Raw genomic sequence first — 27,827 nt, 5'->3', positions numbered from 1 at the left:
ATTACAGGTCATACCTCATCTTTCGGGGCTTGGCTTTATTGTGCTTCATGGATACCGTGGGTTTTTTTAAGAAATGGAAGGTTGGTGGCGACCCAGCGTCGGGCAAGTCTGTTGGCCTCACTTTTCCAACAGCGTTTGCTCACTTTGTGTCTCTGACACATTCTGGCAATTCTCACACGATTTCAAACTCTTTCGTTATTATTACATCTGAGTTGCTGCAATCTCGTGGTGACACATGAGCAGAGGCAGAAGTGGTTCTCGGGGATGAGAAAAGAGAGTGGTTTCTTGAGATGGAGTCTGCGTCCGGCGAAGACTGTTGGCATGACCACGAAGGATTTAGAATATTACATGAACTTGGTTGGTCAGGGAACGGCAGGGTTGGAGAGGACCGACTCCAAATCGGAAAGAAGTTCGACGGTGGGTAAAATGCTATCAAACGGCATCCCAAGCTACAGGGAAATCACTAGTGGAAAAAGAATGAATGGATGTGGCAGACCTGGTGGCTGCGTTATTTTAAGAAATGGCCATGGAACCCCCACCTTCAGCAACCAGCACCCTGGTCTGTCAGCAGCCAGCAACCCCAGCAAAAGGATTGCAGCTCACTCAAAGCTCGGACGAGGGTTCGCACTTGTTAGCGGTATTTTAAATTTAAGGTATGTCCATTGTTTTTTTTAGGTGTATTCTATTGCACACTTAAAAGACCACAGGAGAGGGCGCCTGGGTGGCTCAGTGGGTTAAGCCGCTGCCTTCGGCTCAGGTCATGATCTCAGGGTCCTGGGATCGAGTCCCGCATCGGGCTCTCCGCTCAGCAGGGAGCCTGCTTCCTCCTCTCTCTCTCTCTGCCTGCCTCTCTGCCTACTTGTAATCTCTCTCTGACAAATAAATAAATAAAATCTTTAAAAACAAAAAAAAACCAAAAAAAACAAAAGACCACAGGAGAGCATTGGTATCCCTCTACACACACCGGGAAACCAAAACCTTCACCTCATTCTCGATTGTGCTATTTGCTTCATTGTGGGGAGATCTGGAACCAAACCCAGGAGAGGGGGAGCTCATGGCTCTCCCAGACCGGGAAGGACAGGTGCACCTTACACCTTCTCCTACAAAGAGGGGAAAGCGGAAGATGGTAGTCTGAGAAAGATTCATAATTCTGCTTCGAGTCTCCTTTTCTGAAGTAACACGTTCATTTGTAGAGGTTGTGCTAACTTTGGTAGAGCTTCTATGATACCTCAACCCCAGGAGAGCCATGATCAAACATCGTCGGGAGTGGGGCTTGAACACATAACCCGAGTGCCCTTCCAGAAGGTGCTGCCTGCGTCTAAGGGCTGCACACTCCCTCCACCCATGACCCTGGCACCTGTAGGAATGGCCCTTGGAGAAGCTTGCGAGGGGTAGCTTTGTCTCCCTCCCCCTCCTCGCCCCGACAGTGCTCCCGTGTGCTCTCCTGGCCAGAGGCAGCAGGAGAACGCCGATTTTGGACACGAAGGACATTTGTTGCATGGAATCATCGTATAAAGCTGGCCTGCTTCCAATGATGAATAATCAGAAAATTGGGGGTGGGAGAGAAAGGTAACTGCATGTTTGAAGTTATGAAAGGGCCGTGATTCATTTTTGGTCTCTTTCTTACGAGGCTTAGTCTCAGTTAGATCCTTTGCAGCCAAGTTTTACCCGGGAGCTCGTTTCCTGAGTCATGTTAAATTCATGGGGGGAAAATCCTCCTAGGATTTCGACCTGAAAAATAGACAGCTTTAATAACAGAAACGCTGATGTGAAGAGCAGGGAAAGGCAGCGTGTTCCAACCATTTAGGGAAAAAATGGGGAAGATGTTGCTAATAAGCTCTGCTATATTTTTATCTTACCGTTTTCTTCATCTGAAGGAATATTGAGATGAGGGTTTAAATTCTGAGTGATTATCTGACAGCTTCCATCTCCAGGGCAAATTATTAGCAAGAGTTCTATTTTGCTATTACCTTTACTCAAAACTCAGAGGACACCCACTTATCAGAGCCCAGATGAGAAGCAGAATCCGGGGCGTCCCAGCTCTTTTTAGACTCCCTTTTGTGACCTTTGTGGATTTGGACCTTCTTCTCCAGTACAGCGGGGGTAGGGATGGGCTGGGCCCCTCGCACCTTCCTGGATACGTCCTGCCCCCGACCCCGTGCCATCTGTCACCCTTCCACCCCAACCCATCCCACTGCATTCCGTGGACACCAAACGCCCAGGGGTCCCCAACAGGCCACCTTTTTTGGTTTCCTGTTTATTTATTTAATTGTATTTCTTAAGAGAGAGAGACTGTGTGTGTCCACGCCTGGGGAGATGGCAGTGCGAGAGGGAGAGAGAGAATCTTAAGCGGTCTCCACGCTCAGCGCTCAGTGTGGAGCCCGATGCGGGGCACGATCTCCCAACCCTGAGAGCACGACTTGAGCCGAAACCGAGAGTCGGACACTTAACTCACTGAGTCACCCACGCGCCCCTGGGCCACCAGTTTTGAACAATCTCCCCCCCACCCCCCGCCGCCATTCCCCTCTGGGTAACCGTCCTCCTATCTTTTAAGGCTCATGTCCAGTATGACTTCCTTCCAGAACTCTTTCCAACCCCAACCAGAGTTAATGGCATCTCTTTCTGCTCTGATGTAACACCCCGTCTCTTTTCCACTGCGGAGCTTGGTATATCGGAATTTTCGTTTGTCGTGTCCCCTCCCCAGCGTAACCCAGAGGGCAAGGACTTGATCTCAGATACTTGTCCCCTCTAGCCCGGGGTTTCTCAACAAGAGGGATATTGACATTTGGGACTAGACAGTTCCTTGTTGTAGGAATCATCTCTGCCCCCTCCCCGGTCTCTGCTAGGGGCACCCCATCCCCAGCGTGACAACAAAAGCTACCTCTAGACACTGCCCGCTGCCTCCTGGGGGAGAAAAGTGCCCCTGGTTGAGGGCAACTGCTCCAGGCCTAACAGAGAGCCTGATGTGCACTAGGTGCTTAAGAAATATTTGCTGAGTTGATCAATCAATGTCCGAGTAAATGAATACAAGGCTGAGTGAATCAGCAGATGCAGAAAGACCTTACTACAGCTTCTGCACACTTAACCCTTCATCCAGGCGGTCAAGGCTCTTGGTGAATTCGCTCTACTTCTTCCTTAAAATTCCCTTGTCCCCTTGGCTTCACATCTATGGTCTCTTCTCACACTGCCACTTCTCACTGTGGTGTCTTCCGCACACTTGGTTTTCCCTCCCACCGCTCTAAATTCTGTCCATACTTCCACACAAAGAAGAACTTAACCACTTCAGAAAGGCTTCCCCAACTCACTCGGTCTACAGTGATCTCAAGATTTATGAATGGGATGGATGAGGGAAACTTACAAGAATACATATATACGGGGGCACCTGGGTGGCTCAGTGGGTTAAAGCCTCTGTCTTCGGCTCAGGTCATGATCTCAGGGTCCTGGGATCGAGCCCCGCATTGGGTTCTCTGCTCAGCAGGGAGCCTGCTTCCCCTCTCTTTCTCTGTGATCTCTCTCTCTGTGTCAAATAAATATAAAAAATATTTTAAAAAATTAAAAAATAAAAATAAAAAAGAGAATATGTGTATATGGAATGTGTATGTAATACATAGGTCTATACCCACATATACATATGCATGTGTTGTTTTGGGTCTTAGAACTATTCATCTTTTCGTTTCATAAACATGTATAGGAATTCCCTCCTGAACCAGAAGGATCGCTCCTTGATAGAGGGCCCACTTGCACCTTCACAAGTGTTTTTCTCCACAGCAGCAGCAGCAGCAGAAGCACAATGAGAGATGCTTAGCTTTGGCTTACGGTGAATTATTTTCTTTAAGCAACTGGCAGGCGTGTGAAGTCTGTGTTGTCTGCGGGCTCCTAGCATTCGATTTTAAAAGGCATAGGGCTAATTCTTCAGTATCTTGCAGTTTTCAAACAAACTCATTTCAAGGAGGTTCTGCAAACATGAATGAAAGTGATGGACACTTTAGGATTTCTGTGAGAAGGCACTAAACACGAAAAGCGCCGAGAAAGACAAAAACGGCTCCTTTTGTCTCAGATTTTGACTGTGCTCAGACGGCATCTAGGCTTTTCCCCATTGCTTGGAAGAACCGTACCAAAAGCTTTGGCCATGGGGCACCTCGGTGGCTTAGTGGGTTAAGCGCCTGCCTTCGGTCCAGGTCATGATCTCGGGGTCCTGGGATCGAGCCCTGTGTTGGGTCCCCTGCTCAGCGAGGTTGTCTGTCTCTCCCTCTGCCTCTACTTCTCCCCCAACCCTGCTTGTGTTTGCTAATAAATAAAATCCTTAAAAAACAAAACAAAACCAAAACTTTGGCCTTGGTGGCTGACTCCGAACTCTCTCAGCACCCAGGCGTCCCTCGTACTACTCCTTCCGGCACCCTGGCCGTGACTGCGGGCACGCACTTTCCCCCATGTCTGTGCTGGGAAATCTGCAACAACTTCTGTCCTACAGGGCATTTCTCAAGTTTTTCTCGGAAGAGATCATGCTCTACCCACGAGCCGTCACCCCTGGGGCTTCTGGTTCTCCATGTTCAAGGGCAGAGGTAAGGGGACAGCCCCAGAATCTGTTGGCATTGTGTTTGAGTCCCCATCCATGAGGGGGTAAATACAGACATATGGGAATGGAGCAGGATGGGGAAAACCATTTTTTAGTTTTGTAACTGTTAATAAAAAGGTGAAAGAATTCTTTTGTTCAAGTCTTATCACTTATGTCTTTTGACAGAAGAGCCTCCTGAGGCTTCTGTCTTTCCATTCATCCCTCCCTGCTGTGTCTTTAAAGCACCCTGTCCAGGGCTGTCTCTTCTAGGCTGACCCACGCCTCCCACTGAAAATACTAAACCACAGATGCTTCTCTGGCCTGGCCTCCTCGGAGAGCACCGCCCTGATTTAGTCCCCTCATTACCAAACGCGCATCTCTGTCCTCAGCTCACTGCCCTCTGGCAAGCTCATAGCGTCTCTTCACTTCTCAAAGTGCACTCATGTTTCCCGGAACCCGAGCCACGTTTTAGGACTACCTTTTTGTGACTCAACCCCTTGACCCTGCCGTGACTCTTCCGGGGCTCGTGTTCTCCGACTCCAGTATTACTGAACCTCTCTCTATGAAGCAATGACAGATCACTCCCGTCTCGATCACTGTTAACGTTTCCAGCAAGCATTAATAACCTAGGTAGTCAACACATGTGTGGCGTGAACAAAGGATTGCTAGAATGCGATGGAAGATAGGATTAGGCATAGGAAAGAGAGAAGGCCAATCCCCATCTCTCAATTTTTGGAAGATCATTTTCTGGCAATAATTGTATTGGTCAAGGGCTGAACTTCTGCCGCAGCTGAAATCCCGTCCTTCCACTGCTACTGGTAATGATCAGTTCCGTACACGATGCCCAGGTTCCCGACTGCACTGAGCACTTCCTGAGCCGCACCAGCGGACACGCCTGGAGCAGATCCTAGCAGCTCGGCGTTGCACAGAATGCGGCCTCGAGTGTGCCGCCGAGACAGTGACTGGACCTGGACAGGTGCTCCCCTGTCCCGACCAGGCAACTAACTTAGCAGCATCCCCTGAGTTTAAATGGTTAGCTTCCAACTCCACGATTCCTTTCCCTCTCCAATAACTTTCTAGTCCTGTCCCCAGTGTTTAAGTTTCACCTGTTTATGTATCTTCTTCCACTTTCACCTACATTTCCATCCCGGACCAGAAAACAGAGTGAATCATGGGAATGTTCTCGATTAGGGCTGATGGCCTCAACATTTTCAAATTTTCTGTATGGGACCAAAGTAGGTACCAAGCGGGATGTTATCAATGTTCTTCCTTTTTTTAGTAAATAAACCTGGTTTAAACGACAAGAAACATGAAGACACAAACACCACATCTGCTTTAAAGTCTTTATTATCCTGAATACAAAAGACAGAAGTCCTTTAGGATATAACAGAGTTCTTTATGTGGAAACATTATTTTTTTTTTTACAAGTGAAAAAATAAATACCTCTTGGAATAAAGGCTTATATGCTAATATGTGCCATAAAAAAGTAGAGTTTTAATATTTGACAAAATGTCTGTGCAAAGAAACAAATGCATAAACACATTACTGCTACATTAAGGCAATATGAAAAGTATACTCGGAAATCTCAGTAAAGTGACAGTGTAGGTTTCTAGCTTTCACTGAGCTAGTATTGCACCCAATAAGGTCATCTAGGTGTCCCGACGTCCTAGAAAACCCACAAGCTGACCAGCGTCCAAAATGCCCCAGTGGGAGTGGAAAATGTGACTAAGAATGTAGAAACAAAGAAATTCAAAACCCCTCAAAGACCTAGGGAGAGGACCACCGGAAGTTAATACTTAAGCACTTACTACCAAAAAAAAAAAAAAAAGCATACGATAATCTAAGATACCTACGATAAGGCTATAAAAGGCTTGATGGCTCGAGCAAAAGCAACCCCAGGGGATGAAGCTGGAGTAGAGGTTTGGGGAGAAGTGGGGACCCCCCCCCCCGCGGTTCTACATGGTGAGGCTTCATCTCTGCAGACAATGCTCTGCTTCCCGAGGAACAGGTGTCCCCTTTTCAATTTCAAAAAAATATCCCAACTCAAGAGCCCAAGGAGTGCGGACTGCTCCACAGAAATCTTATAACCAGACTGGTAGCATTTTATAATCGAAAGACTTGGGGGAAAGAGTGCAGGGAGGGGGGAGAGGAAGCCGTGCATACTGAGTTCTCTGCCTGCCACTAGCCAGACCGGTTTATGCCTGACAACCTGGCTGTCAACGTTTTGAAAGTCACAGAATGGACTCTTTGACATCCGTTTGCCTTCCAGTCGTTCTTGAGCAAGTTACAAAAACAGAAATGACATTAAAATGACAGTTTCTTTAAGAAAAGTTTCCTATTAAAATGTTCAGAGCTCCACGACCGTACAAAAAGAACCAAGCAAATTCTTAAAACGAATTCTTACAAAATTTGCTGCCACGTAGGAAACTTACCTCGGGATACATCAGGGGACTTCACAACATCCTTTCCTAAAAGGTACCCACTTTTTGGCTCTGCTGCCACTTAACTGACATCACAGATCCTACTTATTCCTTTAACTGGATGATGAGAAGATTGAGTCCAGGGAACGTGTCCGTGTCCAGAACTCTTCCCGGCCCCACCACCACCGGCGCGGACTCTACACGTGGTATGTTTTGGCGGGGAGGAAAACTCTATTTGTCCTTTTCTTCCTTTTTTAAATGTTGCATGGCAGATGGGCGCGTCGAGCTTTTTGTTTTCTCCACGATCTATCATTTGTGTAGTTAAGTAGCAGTGCGGTCCGTGGAAACGTGGCATGTCCCGTGAAGGGCACAACCCGTCAGATTACGGTCAGGTTGAGCAGACTGGTGTGGGTCGGCAGATAGACGTGCTGCACGTGCTCCACCCGCGACCTGCAGACCGGACACGACTGCAAGAGAGAAGGGACGGCACTCGTTAGGACGCCTCCGAGGATGTGTGTTCAGGGCTCACGAGCGGCACCTACTCTAGTCCGTCTGCTATGTAACTTATGGCCGCGACTATTTCTAGATCTCAAGGGGTAGAGATCTTTGTCGTTTCTCTCTCCTTTTTAAAGATTTTATTTATTTATTTGATACAGAGAGAGAGAGAGAGAGAGAAAGCATGCATGAGCAGGGGAAGGGCAGAGAGAGAAGCAGGCTCCCTACTAGACAGGGAGCCCGATGCGGGGTTTGATCCCAGGACCCTGGACTGTGACTCGAGCTGAAGGCAGATGCTACACCAACTGAGCCACCCAGGCACCCTGATATCTTTGCTTTCCAACAGGTTTGAAAGTCTATACCTTACTAAGGATTCAAAATATTATGAAAAAGTACAAACTGCAGGCAAATTATTAAGTTTTTCGTCCCATTCTAACCCAGGCACGATGAGTAAAGTGATTAGCACGAATTCTTGCTGTGTGGTGAGGCTGTGCTTCCTGCAAGGGCAGAGTTGCGACCCTCTGGCAGTGGGATGCAGGAGAGCTGAGACCCTTCCAGAGTCTGGGTGTCCCTGGCTCAGGGGGCTGACCCGGGCCAGGGTGGCTGGGCTGATGCCATGTGGCCCATGAACTTGGCTCTGCTCTGAATCCCATGTCACAGCTTCCTATCCCCAGCTGGCTTCTCAGCAAGTATGGCCCTCCCTCAGCCACAGGGGAGCATTAGGCGTGGGGGTCCAACCATGTGGGGGGTCCAACCATGTGGGGGTGGGGAAAGGCAAGTCCTTGACCTACTGTCCCTGGAAAAGAAACTCCTTGTTAGTAACTCATTATCTACTCTCAGGAAGGAAAAAGGCGTCCTGCCAGCTCAGTATATAACCATAAAAATAGTTCCGAAATGAGCAGCTTTTGAAGGACTAGATAGTGTTTGGGGCTAATTTTAAAATAAAACCACAGTGACATTTAGCAACCAGTTCTTAGAAATGACATGTTGAAAAGATTATTGTTAGTGGAAAATGTAAGGTGTGAAAAAGAAAAACATACGTGAGTTGCTTTTGTTGATTGTATGAATATTAAAATTAGTTTGACTTGCTACCTAAGAGCCAATCCAGGATGCCCCCTCGAGGCATATGCGGCAATAAGAGGAAATTAATCACAGATAACCACAGCCGACAATCCCTCCACGGAACGGAAAGTGAGCTCTAACTACCGCTTCTCAGATTTCTTTTTCCAATATTTTAAGTAAATCATAAAGACACTGCCCCTCAGTGTCAGGAAGCGGGGAGCAATGGTCCTAGCCTCCGGCTCACCCGCTCACAAGATGTTACCATGGGAGTCTGAGCCTCGTTTCCAGAACCTAGAAAGGGTCTACGATGTAGAGCAATGACAGTGTTGGAAACAGTGCGCCGATCCAGGGTGTTTCCCAAGAGCAGTACCTTTGAAGTCCCCACACAGGAAGCCCCCACCCCGGGGGTGCAGGGGGGGCTGGGCATCCCAGCTCCAACCCGGCAGCCGGCAGGTGCTCACGGACCGTGAGCGGGGGGAGGGGCGGCCGCCGAGCACCCCTCACCTGCAGCTGGGCGGCGCAGCCTTCACAGCACACGGTGTGGCCGCAGGGGCAGAAGGCCGAGTTGATCTCCTCCTCACAGCACACCATGCACAGCATGGCCTCCTTCAGCTTGCGCAGCTTCTCCTGCAGCGCCCTGGTCTGCTGGCAGCTGAGGCCCTCACAGCTGCTGCAGTTCAGGCTGCTCTCCGAGGACTTAAGCGGGGAGCTGGGAGGGCTGTGCTCGCTTCTCGACACGAGGTCCACAACGCCGGCGTTGTACAGAGCCCTCCTGGCATGGTCATACACCTCCTTTGACGTTCTTTTAATATCGAAGACGTACTTCTTGCCAAGGTTAATATTTTCATTCAGAAACAGAGAGGCCAAGTGGCCCTTCAGGTCTCGGCTGTACTGCATCATGACGGCACTGGTCACCGTGTCACACCTGCAGGGACAGACGGAATGTCCGCTTCAGTACCATAAGCCCCAGTATTCCCATGATTCGGACCTTCCGATGCTACCATGCCTAAGAATGTTCGTGTCAGCAGACACTGGTATTCTTTACTGCATGCCCAGAAGTAAATTCTTCCAGGGTTCTGTGTGTTAAACATTTCCATGATTCTACCTCTCTGTTTCTCCGGCGTCCCCAGAGGACCTGGGATAAAGCAGCCGTCAATGGAGAGGACAGTGAGCGTGCGCCTCTACCTCCGGGGACAGGAGCTCCGGTCAAAAACAGCTCGTGGCAAGAAAAAAAGGACATGTTCTTCTTTCCTGGCTTTATGCTAAAAATTCCCACCAATTTTCCATTCTGCTCCAAAATTTTTATGTCTATCTTAACAGAAAAAAGGTTAAGATTGCAATTAAATTTTTATCAGCCTTAATTTCTCACATATTTGGGTCAAATCACAAGTCTGCTTTAAAGCACCTTCCGAAATGAGGGTTTCGCTAGTGTGGCTAGAAAATCCTTCCTGGGCGCCCAGTAATCGGTGGGTAGCCGCTCTCCCACAGAGACGACTTAGGTCACCCTGCTGGGGAAGAGCAAAGCAGCTGTGGGTCAGGCCCAACGAGGAGGCGCCGTGAGGGAATAAGGTCAGAGAAGCAGGGGTGTGTGTGCACAGCTCGTTCCCATGCACGTGCTGTGGGGAGAGTGGGACCATGTTGATAAGGACGCCCGTGCTACAGCAGAGCAGGACCAGTGTTGGAAAGCGGCGGATTTCCTAAGTCCTGCACAAGATCCACGGACACAATGGTACCAGAAACCACAGGGCCCTTGTTGTCACTGAAAACCCGGAGGTGCGGACCGACGCTAAGGTTGTGGGGTACAGGGCGCTACGTGCCTGTAGAAAGCGTGGGTCTCCGTTATTGCTCGGTAGAGCCCGCTGGCCGCCCTGGTGCTGATCATCTTGAACAACAGCACCACGCTGTTCCCAGACTCCTTGGTGACGGTCAAGTACACGTTCTTTCCCGACTGGGTGGCCATCTGCACCACAGGGTAAGCGATCCTGAAAACCCGGGAAGAGAAAAGTGAGCCGGCCCTGGAGGGGAGATCTGTCACGGGATGTGCTCGGGACCCAGAGGGGCAAGCAGATGCTTGGTCTGGGGCTATAAGTAGCCACTGCACTCCCTGCGCAGAAAGGCGTGGGAGAACGGTGTGGAGAGAAGTGCTGCAGTGAGCTGTGTGTGTGTGTGTGTGTGTGTGTGTAGGTGGGAAGGAGACTTTAACAGCAGTGAACCTTTCTGAAAAATATTAACTCTGCCACATCAGTACACTTGAGTTCATAGTTTAAAAATAATGTAGGGGCACCTGGGGGGCTCAGTCCAGGAAGCGTCTGCCTTCGGCTCAGGTCGTGATCCCAGGGTCCTGGGATGGAGCCCCAGGTCAGGCTTCTGGCTCAGAGGGGCATCTGCTTCTCCCTCTGCCTCTGCCCCTCCCCCAGCTCATGCCTGCTCTCTTTCTCCCTCTCAAACAAAATCTTTAAAAAAATAAATGAAATAAAAAAATAATTGAATGGTTATCAACGCCTGAGTAAAATTAATATCCATGCCCAAAATGAAACATCTGATTCCTAAAAGCTAAGAGTCTAGCAAATCCCTTTCTGGTTTGATCTATTTTCCTATGCAGAGCTATAAAGGGATATGCATGCTTTGGGCTCAATAAAATGTAAGACATAGGTTACCTATTAATTGGGCAGAAGTCGTCTTTGCAAATTGAGATTCCTTCAGGTCCAACTCCAATGAGGAGCTTCTGGCCCTCGCTGTCCCTCACGGAATGCCACTCGATGCCATAGTTTTCCATTGCCGACACGATCTGCAACACCTGGTATTCGGCCGAAGCCTGGCTGGTCCCCTCCAACTCTTTATGCTTCGCAACAATGCTGTAGGACACCAAAAGGGCAGAGAGATATGGAGAGATGAACTGATGTGGACTTTAGAGAGAAATCAGTATCATTTTCACTAGTGAATCATGTGGATGTCAAAAACTCAAAGCAATGTAGCATCGACATTTCATTTATTTAGCAAATTGACTGTAAAATACTTCTGAGGCACCACTCTAGATCCCAAGTGTTCAATATTCAGTAGAAAAAGCAAGTGAGGGGGTGCCTGGGTGGCTCAGTGGGTGAAGCCTCTGCCTTCAGCTCAGGTCATGATCTCAGGGTCCTGGGATAGAGTCCCGCATCGGGCTCTCTGCTAGGCGATGAGCCTGCTTCCTCCTCTCTCTCTCTCTCTCTACTTGTGATCTCTCTCTATCAAATAAATAAAATCTTAAAAAAAAAAACAAAAAAAACAAGTGGGTATGCCAGACGGGATGAACTGGAAGAATTATGGAAAATCTCTAGAAATATACATTAAGAAATTTTGCATTTAGGAACTCACACAGGTGTCTACACTTACTTTGTAAGTTTCATTGTAAGGGATTGATGAGATCATCTGCAACTGAAGACTGCAGGATTTATTCTATCTGTGGTGGCAGACAGCCTCTAACACAGTCCTTCAAGATCCCCACCTCCTGAGAGTCACACCCTTGTACACTTCCCTTCACCCAAGTGTTGTGTACCAGCTGTGTTAACGGCGGGCTGGATTCACAACTCACTTCTAATGCACAGAACATAGCAGAAGTGATGGGATGTCACGCGCTTCTGAGATTAAGTTCTAAAAGGACTTGGCTTTGGCCTTGGGTGTTCCCTCTTGCTCTGACTGATGGCTTGTCCTGGGGGAAGCCAGCTACCATGTTATGAAACAGCCCCCCGGAGAGGCCTGTGTGGTAAGGGAGGAGGGCCCTGCCAACACACCACGTGAGTCAACCTGGAAGGAGACCCCTCTTTCGGCTGAGCCTTTGGATGACAATGAACTCCACCAACAGTTTGCCTCATGGAAGATCGTGGAGAACCCAGTGGGGCCACAGCTGGGTTTCTGACCCACAGCAGGGAGAGATACTTTTTGTTGCTCTAAGTCCCTAAGTCTGGGGTAACTTACTCCCCAGGAATATGTAACTAAGACACCTTAGGTCTCTTGGTTTAATCCTTGCTGGGACGAAGAAAATACCAACATACGTGATAGACTTTTGAAGGAATCTGTATCCTTCAGAGGTCAAGAGATTTTAAAAATTCATCTTCCATAGCATTTTATATAAGGGCATTGATTTAGGTGGATTATGTTTGGTATCTGTAAATTTCTCAAAGAAAAGGCTAAGAATCTTTGGAAAATAACTGGCTAAATTGGGCAATGGCCTAGTCTTAGCCTCACCAATTATCCGTACAGAGACCGTAGATCCATTTTCTTCAGGAAATACGGATAAATTCACTAGCTGTATGAACACGGTTACCCCAAGGCAGCCTCACCTGTTCAAGGTGGTGCTGGAGAGCTCCTTGGCACACAGTTCCTCGTAGCTGTACTTGGCCGTGTTCTGATTGTAGTCTCCAAACTTGGTCTGGGCCAAGAGGGCGCTGAGCTCCACTGCCTGCTCCGGGGAGCACTGGAGGTGGCCGGCCAGGAGGGTCTCCTTGATGTGCAAGAAGAAGATATGCCTGCGGAGCCATGAGAGAAGGAGGTCATCCCGGGGACGAGCTTGATATCAAGCTTAACCTGCTTAGCAATTCCATAAACCGTTTTAGGTAAGGAAAACACAGTAATTTAAAAAGCTACCCTGAAAATGCTTGCCAGTAAAGAGCTGTTTTTGTTTTGTTTTTTAAATCATGAGTATTAAGGCAACGTAAGTGTAAGAACTTAAGTTTCCCTGGAATAAAATGTGTAACCGAGACAAAAACAAATCGAATTAAGACAAATCCAGCAACATTCAAGTTATCAAATATAAAATAACTTCACACAAGTTTCTGCATTCAATTAAAAAAAATTTTAAAGAAATCATTTTGAGAAAAACTTGATCTCGATGTGGACTTGATATCTTAGCTCCTCACCTTTATTCAAATGACCCTCAAATCTCTAGTTTGCCCCAACTTCTCTAAGCATGATATTCAAATGTCAAATATAGACACCTCCACTGGATATTCAGGATCCTAATTTCACTTTGTTCAAAACCAGACTCATCACCTTTCCTCCCAAATGCACTTTTTCTCCCAGTAGAAACCTGAGGCTTATTTGTTATTTTACCCATAGACCCACTTTCAACATTTTGTTTTATTTCTACCTACTTTCTATCTCTGCAAACTTTTTAAAGTCAGTTGTAGTCTCCGTATTATCACCTCCTATGTCCTACTTGTGTCTCTCGACTGAGAATTTACACTCTCCCCCAAGCCGATCTCTCTAGACTCTGCTAATCCACCTTCCAAGCTACTTGCTTCTGGGATACATCTGCCAAGGAAGCATGCTATTGGCATGAATCCGGGTTCCGTGGGTCTGGCCCCCAAGGTTCAGCCACATGTCCCATCATTCCCTCCACCAACTATGCCCCTAGGAAAGGGACGATTTCTCTTCCTGGGAAGACCTTGCATGTTCATGTCCTCGTGTCTCTGGTCTTGGCTTGCTGAGGGGCATTTTTCCTGTCCCCTCACTGAGATACTTTTTCATCCGCATCATGTGCAAACTGTTTATTTCTCTATCACAGAATTTGAAGTTAACTTTTACAGTTAGCTGCACATGAGCTGACTTCTCAAGTGTCTCTAGCACCAGAGAGCCTTGTGAATGGATGTAAAACCCCACATCGTCTGCCGACCCCAAGTTCCATTCCATTTGTGCCTGTCCTAACTGCATACACTATTACATGCTACGTTTCCTAAAAGGTGTGTCAGACTCAGAAACTCCCAGGAAATGCCACCTACATTGCCCGTTAATCCAGACTGCCCGAGATTCCCACAGAGTATCTAAAACCACCACAGACAGACCAGCCTAGGTTATAAAATTTGACTCTGGCAAACGTACGGGTATAACCTTCCTTTAATGACTTGTTATAGCTTTTCAAACTTGCTTAAATACCACAATATTCCTCCCACTAACAAATGAGTTACAACCAACAGTAAATCTCTGACACTGCTCTGAATACAGCTCATACGCCCAGCTTCCCGCTTGCGCTAGATACCCTGATTCCAGTCCCCAACAGTGCTTTTTTCTTTCTTTTTTAAAAAGTTCTTATTTACTTATTTATTTGACAGAGATCACAAGGAGGCAGAGAGGCAGGCAGAGAGAGAGAGGAAGAAGCAGGCTCCCTGCTGAGCAGAGAACCTGATTTGGGACTCGATCCCAGGACCCCGGGATCATGACCTGAGCTGAAAGCAGAGGCTTTAACCCACTGAGGCACCCAGGTGCCCCATCAACAATGCTTTTATTTATATACTAGTCCTATGTCTGACATCCTAGGTAGAAGGGACACATGAGCAATATAAGAGAAGCCAGACTAGAAGTACAAGGGGCAGGGGCCCTATGGACAGTCTCATACCATCAGGCAGACAAGAACCACTAATCTTCCTTTAAGAGATGTTTAAGTTCAACGTTTTGTGTGTTCTAGAAAGATAAAGAAATACTGACAAATACGGCAGGTTTTTCTGGATTCAAAGCCCCAGTGACGAAATCACGGTAAGAATGCCTAAGAGCACGGAAAGAAGATAAGCACGGTTTTTATTAACCCAAACATCTGTTAAAGTATTTTTGACACCACTCAACTGAAAAGGCGGTCCCTGCTGGGGTAAAGAAATAACCACAGAAACAGCTTGTTTTCAAATAGCTATCCGAGCAGTGAGGGCTCGCACTCCCGTGAGATCGTGGTGGTACAAACACCGCTTCAGCCGTCCAAGGCTTTCTCGCAGGCTGTTCAGTAAAAACTCTGAACACATGGGGATGGTAAAGAAGAAATTACAGGCTGAACGAGTGTAAGGGCATCACCACAAACCAAGTCTTCTCCATGTAAATACTGCTCAGGTATCTTTTAACTTCTTTATATTAACCTAGAGACTAGTTCTCTGTTGCATGAGTGACGTTTCACCTCCAAGAGGCTCAAAATCGATCCAAGTTCTCTTTCTGAACTATCCACGCCTGCTCCTAGAGAGGCGGCTGCCGGAGTCAAAGGCAAAGGAGCAGGAACAGAATACGAACAGGTGGACAGGGGTCCGAGACCACATGCGGCTCTTTTCTCAGCCTGTGGGTCAGCATTTCAAAAGGAGAGCAGCAGAAGGACAACTGGCCTTTTCTACGTACCCCTCTAGGCTGGACGGCAGTGCATACCCTGTGAGTAGAACAGTCCTCCCCTTCCCCGCTAGGTGAACTTGCTGATAGGACCCTTCCTGTATTCTGCAGTTTCATGGCTATCAGGGAATCTTTTCATTTGAAGTCAACAAATATTTGTCATTTATTGTCTCTGTGCCAAGCCGTACCGTGGGGTCACAGGGTGAACCGATCTGATAGATCCTTTTTACGCGGAACAGGTGGGCCTTTAGCATGAAGGAATGATGCCCTACTGCGGTAACTCCTCAAAATGGTTTTTGGGGGACGCGTTGATGCTCTTGAGGAGAACAAGACAAGAAGCAATGACTACAAGGGTCACCAGCTGCGGTGAGCCACCAGCAGACTATTTCATGCCCTCTTCCCAACAGGGACGGTGGCACACAGCTCAGAGACACATTCCAACAAGGAATCCAGTGATGGCTCAAGTGTTCGCAGGGTGATTTTGAATCAAACACTTTTTTTCCCTATTTTCTCTTGAACCATTTGCTCTGTAACGATCCACTTCATGGACTAGCCCCCGCCATCCCTTTTTGTAAAATGGGCGAAAGGTTACCGATCATATCAAAATAAGCAGAGGTGAGCAAAGAAGTCATGCCTGCAATGAAATTGTTTAGGATTTTGTTTACTTGAGAGAGAGTAGCGAGAAAAAGAGAGAGCACACCAGCAGGGGGAGGGGCAGAGGGAGAAGCAGGCTTCCCGCAGAGCCAGGAGCCCAGTGCAAGGCTTGACCCCAGGACCCTGGGACCATGACCTGAGCCGTAGGCAGTTGCTTAACTGACCGAGCCACCCAGGCGCCTCATTGAAAATTCTTTTTAACTAAAGATCAAAAGTGGTTGACATCTCTCATTGGCTTTAGGCTAAGTGCTAGAATCACAAACAGAAAGAAAGTCTTGTGGTTGACATCTCTCATTGGCTTTAGGCTATGTGCTAGAATCACAAACAGAAAGAAAGTCTTTAGGGAAAAAAAATTCTTTGTCTTAAGCAAATATCTGTGAATATGTCCTGAGACAAATGCTCAAACTGAATTTTCTAAACATTCTTCTGGCTGCGTGCTTCCTCAAGTTTTACTCAGTTATTAAGCAAATGAATTCCATCAATATGCGGATCAGTCTGGAGGCTCAAAGCGAAACATTCCGGCTCACTTGGGTCTTTGCATCAAGGGTACAAATGAATTCACCCCTGCTGTGTCATTATGGAAGATTTTAAAAAATGGAATAAATATTAAGGAGATGTCATATTCTAATTAAAAAAAGTCACATATCCTTAAGACATTTTTGTTTCAAAGTCCTTCGAATTTCTTCTACTTTAAAAATTAATGTCTTTCCATAGCTTTAAGGAATAAAGTGAGTTCATTTAAGAACTGTGAGCAGAGAACTGTCCTCTGAACACCGGCTTGTCTTGTAAAGAAATCACCTAATAATCAAAGCAGAACTTTTTGGCAAATCGACAGGGGTCGCTGACCTGCCCATCACAAGGGGGTTGTACTCAATCACTGCCATCTGGTATCTTCCCGGTGACATCATTGTGAAGAACTTTCTGTGACACAAATGTAAATCAACTATATTCACATTTGCTGTTAGACTCTACACTAGACTAAGAAGCCTAAAGCATCTTTAAAATGGCTAAGAAGTGATTTTTAAAAACTCTCCAATGCCAACAACTGAACAGTGTCTCTCCCCCAGACCTGACTGACCCTGGCCAGTGATGCCCGTGTGTCTCTCACCCAGTCAGAGCCCCTCTGAGCTCCCCCACGTGCCTGCCTCAGGCCAGTGAGCCAGCTCACCACATGCATTTATTTTAAACCAAGCTCCAACTGCCGAGCTATATTTAAAAACCATCAAATAAAAAAAAAAAAAAAGAATTACTATACATTTTTTGTTTTGTGTCTTAAATTCCGCTGAAATAAAAATCAGTTCCTGACAGATCCTAGGCTTCAGTGTAAAAGCTAAAACTGTAACAACTCTTAGACAGACACATGTGAGGGTATCTCCATCCCTTGGGCAGTAGGCAAAGATGTCTCAGGACACAGTAAGAATCATAAAAGAGAAACATGGGTAAGTCAGACTTTACCAAAATTAAAAATTTCTACTCATCAAAAGGGATTAAAAAAACAGGCAAGGGGCGTCTGGGTGGCTCAGTTGGTTAAGTGTCCACCTGCAGCTCAGGTCATGATCTCAGGTCCTGGGATCGGTCCCACATGGGGCTCCCTGCTCAGCAAGGAGCCCGCTTCTCCCTCTGCCTCTGGCCCTCTCCCTGCTTGTGCTCTTTCTCAGTAAATAAGAAAATCTTTTTATTTTTATTTTTTTATTTTATTTATTCGACAGAGAGAGACACAGCGAGAACACAAGTAGGGAAAGTGGGAGAGGGAGAAGCAGACTTCCTGCTGAGCAGGGAGCCCGATGTGGGCCTTGATCCCAGGACCCCGGGATCATGACCTGAGTTGAAGACAGACGCTTAATGACTGAGCCACCCAAGCTCCCCAATAAATAAAAAAAACTTAAAAAAAAAAAGAAAAGAAAAGAAAAGAAAATGGGCAAGCCACAGGAGAAAATACATTTACAAAACACATCTCTGACAAAGAACTGGTACATAGCAGAATCTGCATGGACCAAAAACAAAGGCAACAACTCAGTAAAAATGGGTAAATGACGAGTATAGATACTTCACAAAAGAATATGTAGGAAAGGCCAATAAGCACATGAATGAAGTATTTAACATTATTAATCAAAAGAGACCTATCATTTTGTCGTATATAAATATCTTATCAAAATATCTTATCAAAAGGGGAAAAAAAGAACTGTAGACAAATGCAGAGTTCTACTTAAGGATATGCATACTGAAGTCTTTAGGGGGAAGTGTACTTACCCAAAACTTAGTTTGAAAAACATCAAAAAACAAACTTGTGATAAAGCAAGTGTATTAAGCTGATTAAACTATAATAGTAGAATTTAGATCAGGATATTGGCTGTTCACTGTAAAAATCTTCAACTTATCTACATGTTCGAAAATATTTATAGTAAGAGGCTCAGTAAATAACATTCATGGAAATCCTTTTGGTCATGGTTCAAAATTCGAATGAATAGCTACCTATCTTAAAATGAACTATCAAATCTACTACACTCCATGGAAGGCTTGTGATTGAGAGGCTGTCAGGACCAAATAATGACCAAGTCAGGTCTCTATTCAGCTTAAGGAAATCCTTCTCAAAGCCGAAAATGGGAACCATAGAACAAATTTGTTCTTCCTCAGATTCCAAAGCAGTTAAAAGACACAGGGTTGTTGGTAGGGCAGAAAGGGAAGGGAAACCTCCTATCTTAGAAGTGATTACCAGAAGCATGAGATCGGCACTTGGAAAAAATAGGATTACTAACTCACAACAGATACCTGACCCAGGCAAAGAACAACCCAGGTCATCCCGCAGTTTAAATGTGTTCCCTACATGATCTTTCCCAATGGTTTGGATTGTGGGGAGTGCTATTAGATCCAGGAGAGTTCTAGAAACAGGCTACAGTGGGGCATGACTGAAAGAGGACCTCATTCGCCTAGAGCTGTGTCTCTCTGGGCACCCTGAGTCTGACTCTATGTGCCATCTAAATAGTGCACTTTTAGTTCAAATGACAGATTTAAAATTAAAAGTTCATTTTGGTTACATAAAAAATCAATTTCTTAATGTTCTTTGTAAACTTCACACAAATATACAAGTATGAAAAATTCATAAAGATACTTGAACGTGTCTAGACGGGAGATCTGTGGCTAAAATAAACATATAGTCCTATAAACATCCTATACTCTGCGCAAAAAGAAAGACTTAATAGTTAAATTAGAATTCAGAAATCTAAATACTTTCTGAAAACAGTAGCAAAGTCTGCTTTTCTTTCCTGGAGCCTGTTTTGTCCTTGGTCATACAAGAAAAGAAAAAGAAAAGGAATGTGTCATTCTACTCTTTGGCATAGAGTTGATATGAAAAACACAGTGACACCTTTACAGCAGATAAATATTGCTGCAACAGTATCTACAGAACATACCCACTCTGAACCCCACAAAGGTAAATTACGCTAAGCAGGCTTTACCAACAGTGACAACGTACTGAAAAATTTTGTACATGATTACAGGTCCTGGCTAGGATCCATCTGATTTGGTTTGAACACCTTTTTACAAATATTTTATTTATTTAGTTATTTGAGAGAGAGAAAAAAAGCACCAGAGCAGGGCGGGTCAGAGGGAGAAGCAGACTCTCCACCAGGCGGGGAGCCCAATGTGGGACCTGATCTGGAGACTCAAGGATCATGACCTCAGCTGAAGGCAGACTCTGCCCATGGTTGCATCTGGCACTTGCTTTGTGGATTCAATGAGCCTATCTTCCCTGGATTTTGACATCCAAGTGATTTTTTGCTGGGAGAAAGGGGGCACATGGTTCAGTAAGTACTTAGAACCTACAGACTGGCTGAAAATTAGATTAAGAGAGCCTCTTGCTTGAAAACTATCTGAATTTCATAAATGGTCCAAGCAAGTGGTAGCTCATTTTAGATGAGAACTAATAGCCACAGTAAACAAAAGGCTTGGAGTGGGGTAGAAAGAGTGAAGGAAGGAAGCAAAAGAATGCCAAGCACGGAGAAAATTCTTAACAGATAGTAATCAATACAAAACATTTTTTAATGTTGAGATTTCTTTTAGATTGTCTCAAACTTTTCAGTTGATAGAAGCAAACTGGTAAACGTTTCACTAGCTGTAAGAAAATTTATATTATGAATATCTGTTAACCCCATTTTTATTTCTAATTTCTTAATTCATGGATTCAACAAATGTTTATGCACCAGACACCTGGTAGACTCTGGAGATACAATGTTGATCAGCCCCCTGTTTCACGGAATTTAAATTATTAGAGTAGCTGACAATAAACAAATTGTCACATAAGTAAATGGTAGTGTTACACGCTCATTAGATGCTATAAAGAAAAGCTACATGATGTCTTGGGACAGTGCAGTCTCCTGGGCAGACCCAGCAAAGGCTTTCCCAAGGAGCAATGGAGGACAGCGGGATTTAATGAGTGGAGTCAAACCCGGCACACCACTGGCTCGCACAGCTGAAATCTTGATGAAATTCAACGTTCAGGATTACAGCATTTCTCTGAACATGTAGTTCAGGACTCCTGGAACCCTTGTACTGAGGCTGATTTCTGGGAAAGAGAATTCAGGTGTTGATGAGTCTTAAGGACGTGTGGGAGGGCCCCTAGCAAAGATGACAGAACTCTGCTAAAATGTAGCAAAGTCAGGAGAAACAAAGATTTTATTGGCAGTGGGCGGTATAATCACCATCTCTGAAGATGAAGCATGTAATTCTCAAATCTCTGGCTTTGAAAATGTTGACAAAATCTGGTCTCAATTGCTGTGAATAACTGAGAGACTTTAAAAGGCAAGAATTTCAAAGATCATTATTATTTCAGATCTACCTCCAGAATACACTGGTTTTAATGCACAGCATGGCAAACATCTGCCCAATATACCTGCTTGTTTCTGCCTCTGAAATGACCAGCTGAGTCTGAACCAGACTCTCTGGTTACTTTCCAGACACCCCTTCCCCCGCAAACCTGCCACCACCTTCAAAGCCAAACATAATAATCTGGGTAAAGAACCAAATCTAAAATTAGGCCAAATCAGAGACCATATTAACTGTATCAATCTAAGCAGACACTTGATATGGTTTCTCTTCCTTCATTTTTTTTTTGGGGGGCGGGGGCAGACCTTCTGAAAAATATATTTAGGAAAACATTGAGGAAAATAAGATAGAGAGGAAGCAGAAGCAAAGGGAAAAAAAATTACTGCTAGAAAGGATTTTTAGAGACAAACTCTTCCTGGGCTTTCAACTTGAGAAGCAGCTCAGGGTTGGCTCAGTCCTGGAAGTCTGGACACTCTGGTAGTTGGGGGCAGAGCTGTACCTAGAAAGCAGCACTTCTGCCCCCCCTCCCCTCCCAACTACTCTCCTGTTACCAACAGGCCTTCCTGTGGCTGCCTCCTTAATCTGATGCAAACTAATACATTCACTGCCCCCACTTTGACCAGCTCTACCGTGAGTAGGCCATTTATGGCCTACTGAGACCAATTTGGCCAGGATAGTTCAGAACCATTTAATAAACTATCCAGACACTTTCAGTATACTAAATATCCCCTCCTGACTTGACTTTGAGATGGTAGAAAATCACAGCTCGTAACTGGACTGGCAGACCTGGGTTTACAGACCATGTAAACAGATCTACTTTATTTTCACAGGAGTTCATATAAATATTTTATAACGAATTATTAAACATCAAAAAGTTTACCAACTAGTTTTATCTGACTGACATGACGTGAGAGAAAATCAGTATTTTTGCTCCAGAGTTACATGCACATAAAAACAAGGCTAATTGTAACTATACTGGATCCAGCACAACTTGTGATCCTAATAAAAAGGTACAAATGTTAATTACAATCACTTTAGTTACTAAAGCAGAATGCTCTATGCTTTAGGTGGCATTTTCTTCAAATTCTGTATTTTGGACAACCCCATGAAAAACCAGTAAAATTCACCAATATTTTAAAAGCAAATCAAATGCTTAGGTCACGCTAACTTTTTGATAAGATTTCAAAAGGAACTGGAGTCAAACATTACCTAGGTAACTAGGTATATATTCTCTGAGTGCTATTAAGCATGAATCTCAAGAGTTAAAGTCAACTGAGTCAACAAAATATAAAATTTCTAACTCAGAATATCTCTATTTCTTGCATGGATAAAATGGACTTAATAATGGTTATTAACTCAATTGCAGAAAGCACAGGTAAAGACCATCCAGTGGCAAACTTTAAAGTCTATAATCATTCATAACACCATTGGATCACGCTATTATGACTGCAGCCATTGTTTAAATGAGATGTAGTTGGTCCTCAAAGCTTCTGCAGATTTAAAAAATAAAGCTGTAACATCAAAATAGATTTGCATCCAGAGATCTGCAAAGGATTGCAAAACTACGCAATGAAAATTCCAATATGTTGTAGTATGTGTGTGTGTGTGTGCATCCTTTTCTCTTACTTGACTCCAAGTTATCACACTGAAGTGCAGGGTGAAACTTTCATGAATCAGCCTTAAGTTAAAAAACAAACCAGCAAACAAACAGCACCTATTCTGATTAATATAAACAGCTAAAACAATCTTAAACATTCAATTATGTGAATATTTTGCAAGACACTTTCAGGAACACTAAGAATGCAATATACTAGCTTTCCCAGAGACAAACTGAACATGTCCCTTACCCTTTAATAAAGTTCTGTAACATGGTAAAGGAGACATTTCAAATTCAAATGAAGAGTATTTCAAAATGTTTCTATCGGTCCTTCAGCAGAGGACAAAAAAAAAATGACATGCTAACAACTCTTAACGGATTTTGCTCACTTATCTTTACTCAAGATTGTCACACTCACATTTTTCATGTGCATGGCAAATTTCCAAACCAAAGGATTATGAAAAAATATTAGAACTCAGATCCAAAGTTTGTTATTTTTAAAAGTCGTTTTCTTTTTCTTTCGTTCTTTTTTTTGTACCATGCCACTATATGATTTAGATCTCTTACATTTCAGCGATAAATACTGAATGCCAGTTACTTAATTTGGTTCATCTTTGAGAAGTATTATAGTCAGTCCAGGGGAGAAAGAATTTTCTGTTTGAAAAAGGAAACAACATGCTCCGGTGGTCTACCATGGCTGGTGGTTTTCTAGAAGTAAAGAGATGAATTCAACAACCTAATCATGTGTTATTTATCTATAGGTTGGAGTTCGATTACACCGGCCTTACAAAGTTCTCTTACCAAGTACACAAGAAACTTAAAAACTTGTACAATTCTGCTCTGAGTCAGACAGAGCTCTTTGCTGCATATTGTAATCTGACACTAGGCAGAAGTTGACTAAGTTTAAGTAACCCAAGAGGAACTGTTTCCTGCTTTCTGTTAGAACGGTCTACAGTGACCTGTAGTAACACAGCTGAGGCAGAGGTTACTATCGGGCATTATATGTCGCTATCAGGAAGTCAGTTGGGGTTTTAACCTTTTTTTTTTTTTTTTTTTTTCTGCGTTGTGGCCCTGCTGCCTTGTTGTTTACAAGACGAGAAAAACCTCAAGACCTAGAAAATGCCCCACAGGCCGACTGGGCAGCTCCCTGTTCACCTCAAAAGAAGGGCTGGGCCGTGGAAAACTTCTCAGTTACGAACCAGCTCACTCTGTATTACACCATTTGCCTGTGAACATCGCTGGGGAAGGACAACGGCCCTTTCTAAATGGAATCAAAGGTCTATCTGACATTGGTTTATTTCGGTGTCACTTTACCTAGTCTGCTCCTGTAAGATGAGATGAGGCTCCACGAAGAACTTGACTCTCAGTTTAAGCCGGTAAGGGGCTAGCCCATCCATCTGCTGTGAGATCCGATTTCTCAGATTTAGCCATAAACTTTCACCTTTGCTACCCGTAAATTGCAGTCCAAAATAATCAACTTCTATAATTCCCAACCGCCTGCACACCTAGAACAAAAATGAAGGCAACAAGGATGAGGAGATGGTTCATGGAGTCCAAGCAAACCCAAGGACACCATCTGGGTCTAAGATTCCTGCCTGCTTTTCAACAAAGTTCAACGAAGGTATTACAGTGCCTGTTTTAAGCTGTAAGAACAAAGTTCTAAGATCCCGGTGTTGCTAAACCAATAGAGAGGCTTGTGCTTCCTTTATCACCCAGGACACTGTCCTCTGCAGTAGAGAAAAAGATGTTCTCAAAAGCAGCCTTCCAGAAAGGCTGAGGAAGGGAATCTACAGGGTATTTTCCCTCTTATTCCAATCACTGGAATTTCCTCCACCAGCACAATCTGCACAGCTGATCTGGCAGATTATCTGGACAATTTTAACCATCTGGACTCCAAAAAAACAAACACATTGAGGAAACACGCCACAAGTGTCAGCTAAGCTTGTTACAAGAGGTTTTGCAAACATCTCAGGTCTAGGCGGTGTGAGGGCACAGCTTTCCACTTGAGATCAAATTTGCTGTCTGTCCTACCAACACGCACTGTTTCGAACCATTCTTCTCGACTCCTAAGGAAATGCGTGCTTTAAAGGCAGCAGAGTGCATGACCAAAACCCACGGTCCTCTCGATCCCCGCAAACGGGGAGGTGCAGGTGAACGGTCCATTTGAGAAGCAGCAGGAGACGAGGGCCCCGCTTGTCTGCCAAGCAACCCCAGGGACCTGCGACCGCCAGCAGCCACCTCATCTCAGGGCTCAGCTGGCGCTGCCAGACCCCGCGGGGACCCGACAGGAGGCATCATGCACACACCTGCGGCAGGTGTGCTGGGCCGCCTTCTTCCGGGAAAGTGCGGGGTTTTGGGGGGCAGGGTGGCAGGCCCGCCGCGCGCGTCCTCTGCAGCCCCCCCCCCCCGCCACGCGCTCGCAGCCTGCAGGGACCGCGTGCCCCACGGCCGCGCGGAGGAGGGGGCGCGGGGCCGAGCGCCCGGGACGCGCTCCCCCCCGGCCGCCGCCGCAGCGCCGCCCGCCCCCCGGCAAGCCGCGCTCCCCGGAGCCTGGCGCCGCCGCGAGGCCCCTCGGCCTCGGGGGACCAGCCGACCCCCACCCGCGCCTGGCCCCCCCCGTCGTCACCTGGTTGAGGCAGTCCTCGCCGTTGGCTTTCGCCTCCACCTCCACCTCCATCAGCACCGCGTCCGGCCTCGTCACATAGCACAGCATGGCTGGGGCCGCCGCTGCCGCCACAGCCGCCTCCTCTTCGGTGCGCGCGGGGCTGCCGCCTCGCCGCGGCTCACACCCAGCCCCGGGCTCGGCGAGGCTGGCCCTCGGGAGGCTGCAGCGCCGCAGTCCGCTGCCCCGCGCCCCGCGGCCCCCGCGCCCTCCTCCCCGCCACCCCCTCGCCAGCCCGCCCGCCCGCCAGCTGCCCGGGTCTCCGCGGCGGCGCCGCACTCCAGCAGCCCGACTGCCTGCGGCGCGACAGGGACTCCTCTGATATAGTGGCCCCGCCCCCTCCGGCTGGGCCCCCCGCCAATCACGGCGGCCCCGCCCCTCCGCCGCCGCCCGGCCGGCCAATAGCGGCGCCGGCTCGGCCGCGGCCCGACCTGCCAGCGCGGGCCGAGTTCTCCCCGCCGCCCCGCGAGGGGGCCGCCTGCGGACGCCGCGGGCTGCCGGAGGAGGGCGGCTCCGGGACGCGCCCGCCGCTTCTGCCCGCTGGGCGACGCTGCTCCGAGCCGGCGGCAGCCCGGGGCTCCGAGGCGGGAGCGCGCTCGGTCGGGCTGGACCTGACCGGGACTCCGCGCCTCGCAGCCGCCGCGGGTCTCCGGCAAGCCTGGGATGGCTCCGAGAACGCTCTTCGGGAGAGGCGCACGCGGAGAGCCCAGGGAGCTGCCCCCAAGCTCGCTGCAAACTCTTTTCCCCGGGGGTTTGCCACAGCGGGTGGTTGGAAGGAGGGACGGTTGCTCCTCATTTTGGACCTCGACAGCTGAAAAACAAAATCTGAGTGTAAAAGTTTGTGTCGTTGACCGCTGAGCCGCGGAGCTTGGTCCAGAGCTTTTGTATAGATCCTCTCCGGAGGCTTCTGTTTACTGGTTGCGCGGAACCGGAACGCCTTGCAGGGCCCTAAGGCCCTCTCTGGTGTGGTGCATCCTATCTCGTGCGTCATTCATTCATTAAACATTAATTGAGCCCTTGCTGTGCTCCCGGGCCCTTCTCTGGGGCAACCAGATGTTATCCCCATCTTGAAGGTTAGGGACTTATCTCAGAACCTAACAGGGGGGAACCTCAGTAATGGCTACTAATAATTCAAAGCCTACTACTCCTCATTCATTTACTACTTGTTCCTTTTTGCCAGTACACTAGTTAGCCTTCCTCTTTGGTTTCTTTATAGGAGAAATGAGAAGATGTGGGTTTTAGCCTTGGACCCTTGGAAAACCTATTTCCTCCCTCCGAAGTTCAGCGTTTTCAATGGTAAAATGAAAACTACAATATTTGCTCTGCTCTCCACACACCCCCCTCCCACCGTCCCCCAGTATTGCTGGGAAGAGCAGCAGAGATGTCTTCCTGACAGCATTTGAATGATCCCATATTTGCAAGAAGGAGATCTATAATGTCGTCTCGCCTACTGCTTGCCAATGGCTTCTGGTCTTACCCCTTTACCTGAATCTCAGTAATCTCCGTCCCAGTGGCTTTTATTGCTGATCAAATAAGCAGGGCATTGGGTGCAGTTTTTCACTAAAGCCAACTATGGGTAAAATTGTAAGTACTCAAAGTCCTTACCCCCAGTGGGACCACTGGGGGTAAGTGAGGACTTACACACTCACAGCTTTCTTTGTGTCTTACAAATATACCTCGTCATATCCTACTGCTGAAATATTCTCCTCTCGTATCAGCTTCTGTTCCTCCTTCCCTTAAATCCGGTTTACTGCTTGCGAAATTTATCTGGGAAGACAAAATTTGGATCACTGTTACATAATCTATGCTTAAGCACTAGCAAATTTAGGACAGGAGGAAGAGATGAGAACCAAGATGAGACGCAGGTGTATGGGTTAATATTTGTGTTTATGAACAACTAAGCTGGCTAACCCAAAGCCAGCTAACCAAAAGTTGGCTAACGTAAGCAAAAGGGAATCGGGGGCATGACTTTTGGTAGCTCATAAAATCAATGGGGACAAGGCATGGAAATGAATAGAAAGAGAAATATTGGGTGGCTGAAAACAAACATAAAAATGGCGAAACCAGCCACGACCAAAACCAAACACTTGTTTTGTTGAGGAACCACTTTAAAAATAAGTTATATTTTTGGTCTTGGCAGGGATGTGTCTAATCCAAACCCAGATTATGCTCCTCCTAGGGGATGGTTGATAAAGATTGCAATTGTTTTTGAAATTAAGAATCACCGGGCAGGTGGGTGGAGGGATGGGTGAAACAGATAAAGGGGATTAAGAGCACATTTATTGTGATGAGCAGTGAGTAATGCATAGAATTGTTGAATCATTATATTATACACCTGAAACTACTATAACACTGTATGCTAATTATACTTCAATAAAAAATAAATAAAAAAGAATCACCAGCTAAGCCTAAGCAGGAGATGGATTTTTTAAGAGATCTTTATTTATT

The 27,827-nt window shown here is 46.4% G+C and overlaps 1 protein-coding gene and 1 long non-coding RNA gene across 3 annotated transcripts; one reads left to right on the top strand and one right to left on the bottom strand.

Annotated features, from left to right (window-relative positions):
• Positions 1-5,884: 5,884 nt before the first annotated feature.
• MYLIP (myosin regulatory light chain interacting protein) lies at positions 5,885-25,600 on the bottom strand. Of its 2 annotated transcripts, none has more exons than XM_082731832.1 (7): positions 25,344-25,600; positions 24,032-24,222; positions 12,852-13,037; positions 11,190-11,387; positions 10,350-10,514; positions 9,037-9,457; positions 5,885-7,442 (listed from the first exon to the last, which is right to left on the bottom strand). In XM_082731832.1, exons 1-7 carry the CDS (start codon positions 25,428-25,430, stop codon positions 7,353-7,355), a joined length of 1,338 nt encoding a protein of 445 aa, XP_082587958.1. In that variant the 5' UTR covers positions 25,431-25,600; the 3' UTR covers positions 5,885-7,352. The 2 variants fall into 2 exon arrangements, with proteins under 2 accessions (XP_082587958.1, XP_082587959.1); XM_082731833.1 differs by having other exon boundaries at positions 24,032-24,117.
• On the top strand, positions 15,287-19,244 carry LOC309865475. The gene is made up of 2 exons (XR_014312122.1): positions 15,287-16,579; positions 16,643-19,244. It is a non-coding gene; the product is annotated as an uncharacterized lncRNA (long non-coding RNA).
• Positions 25,601-27,827: the final 2,227 nt, after the last annotated feature.

This window comes from Mustela nivalis, assembly GCF_964662115.1.
Source record: "Mustela nivalis genome assembly, chromosome: 5".
In the NCBI taxonomy this organism is placed as follows: domain Eukaryota; kingdom Metazoa; phylum Chordata; class Mammalia; order Carnivora; family Mustelidae; genus Mustela; species Mustela nivalis.
This window is presented reverse-complemented; position numbering and strand designations above follow the sequence as displayed.

Bases quoted from the DNA above. Each gene is read 5' to 3' on its own strand.
- MYLIP (XM_082731832.1), bottom strand. From the start codon at position 25,430: ATGCTGTGCTATGTGACGAGGCCGGACGCGGTGCTGATGGAGGTGGAG. The intron at 24,223-25,343 runs GTGACGACGGGG...TTTTTGTTCTAG, and splicing joins GCGAGGACTGCCTCAACCAG to GTGTGCAGGCGGTTGGGAAT. The intron at 7,443-9,036 runs GTGAGGGGTGCT...TCTCTCTTGCAG, and splicing joins GCTGCGCCGCCCAGCTGCAG to TCGTGTCCGGTCTGCAGGTC.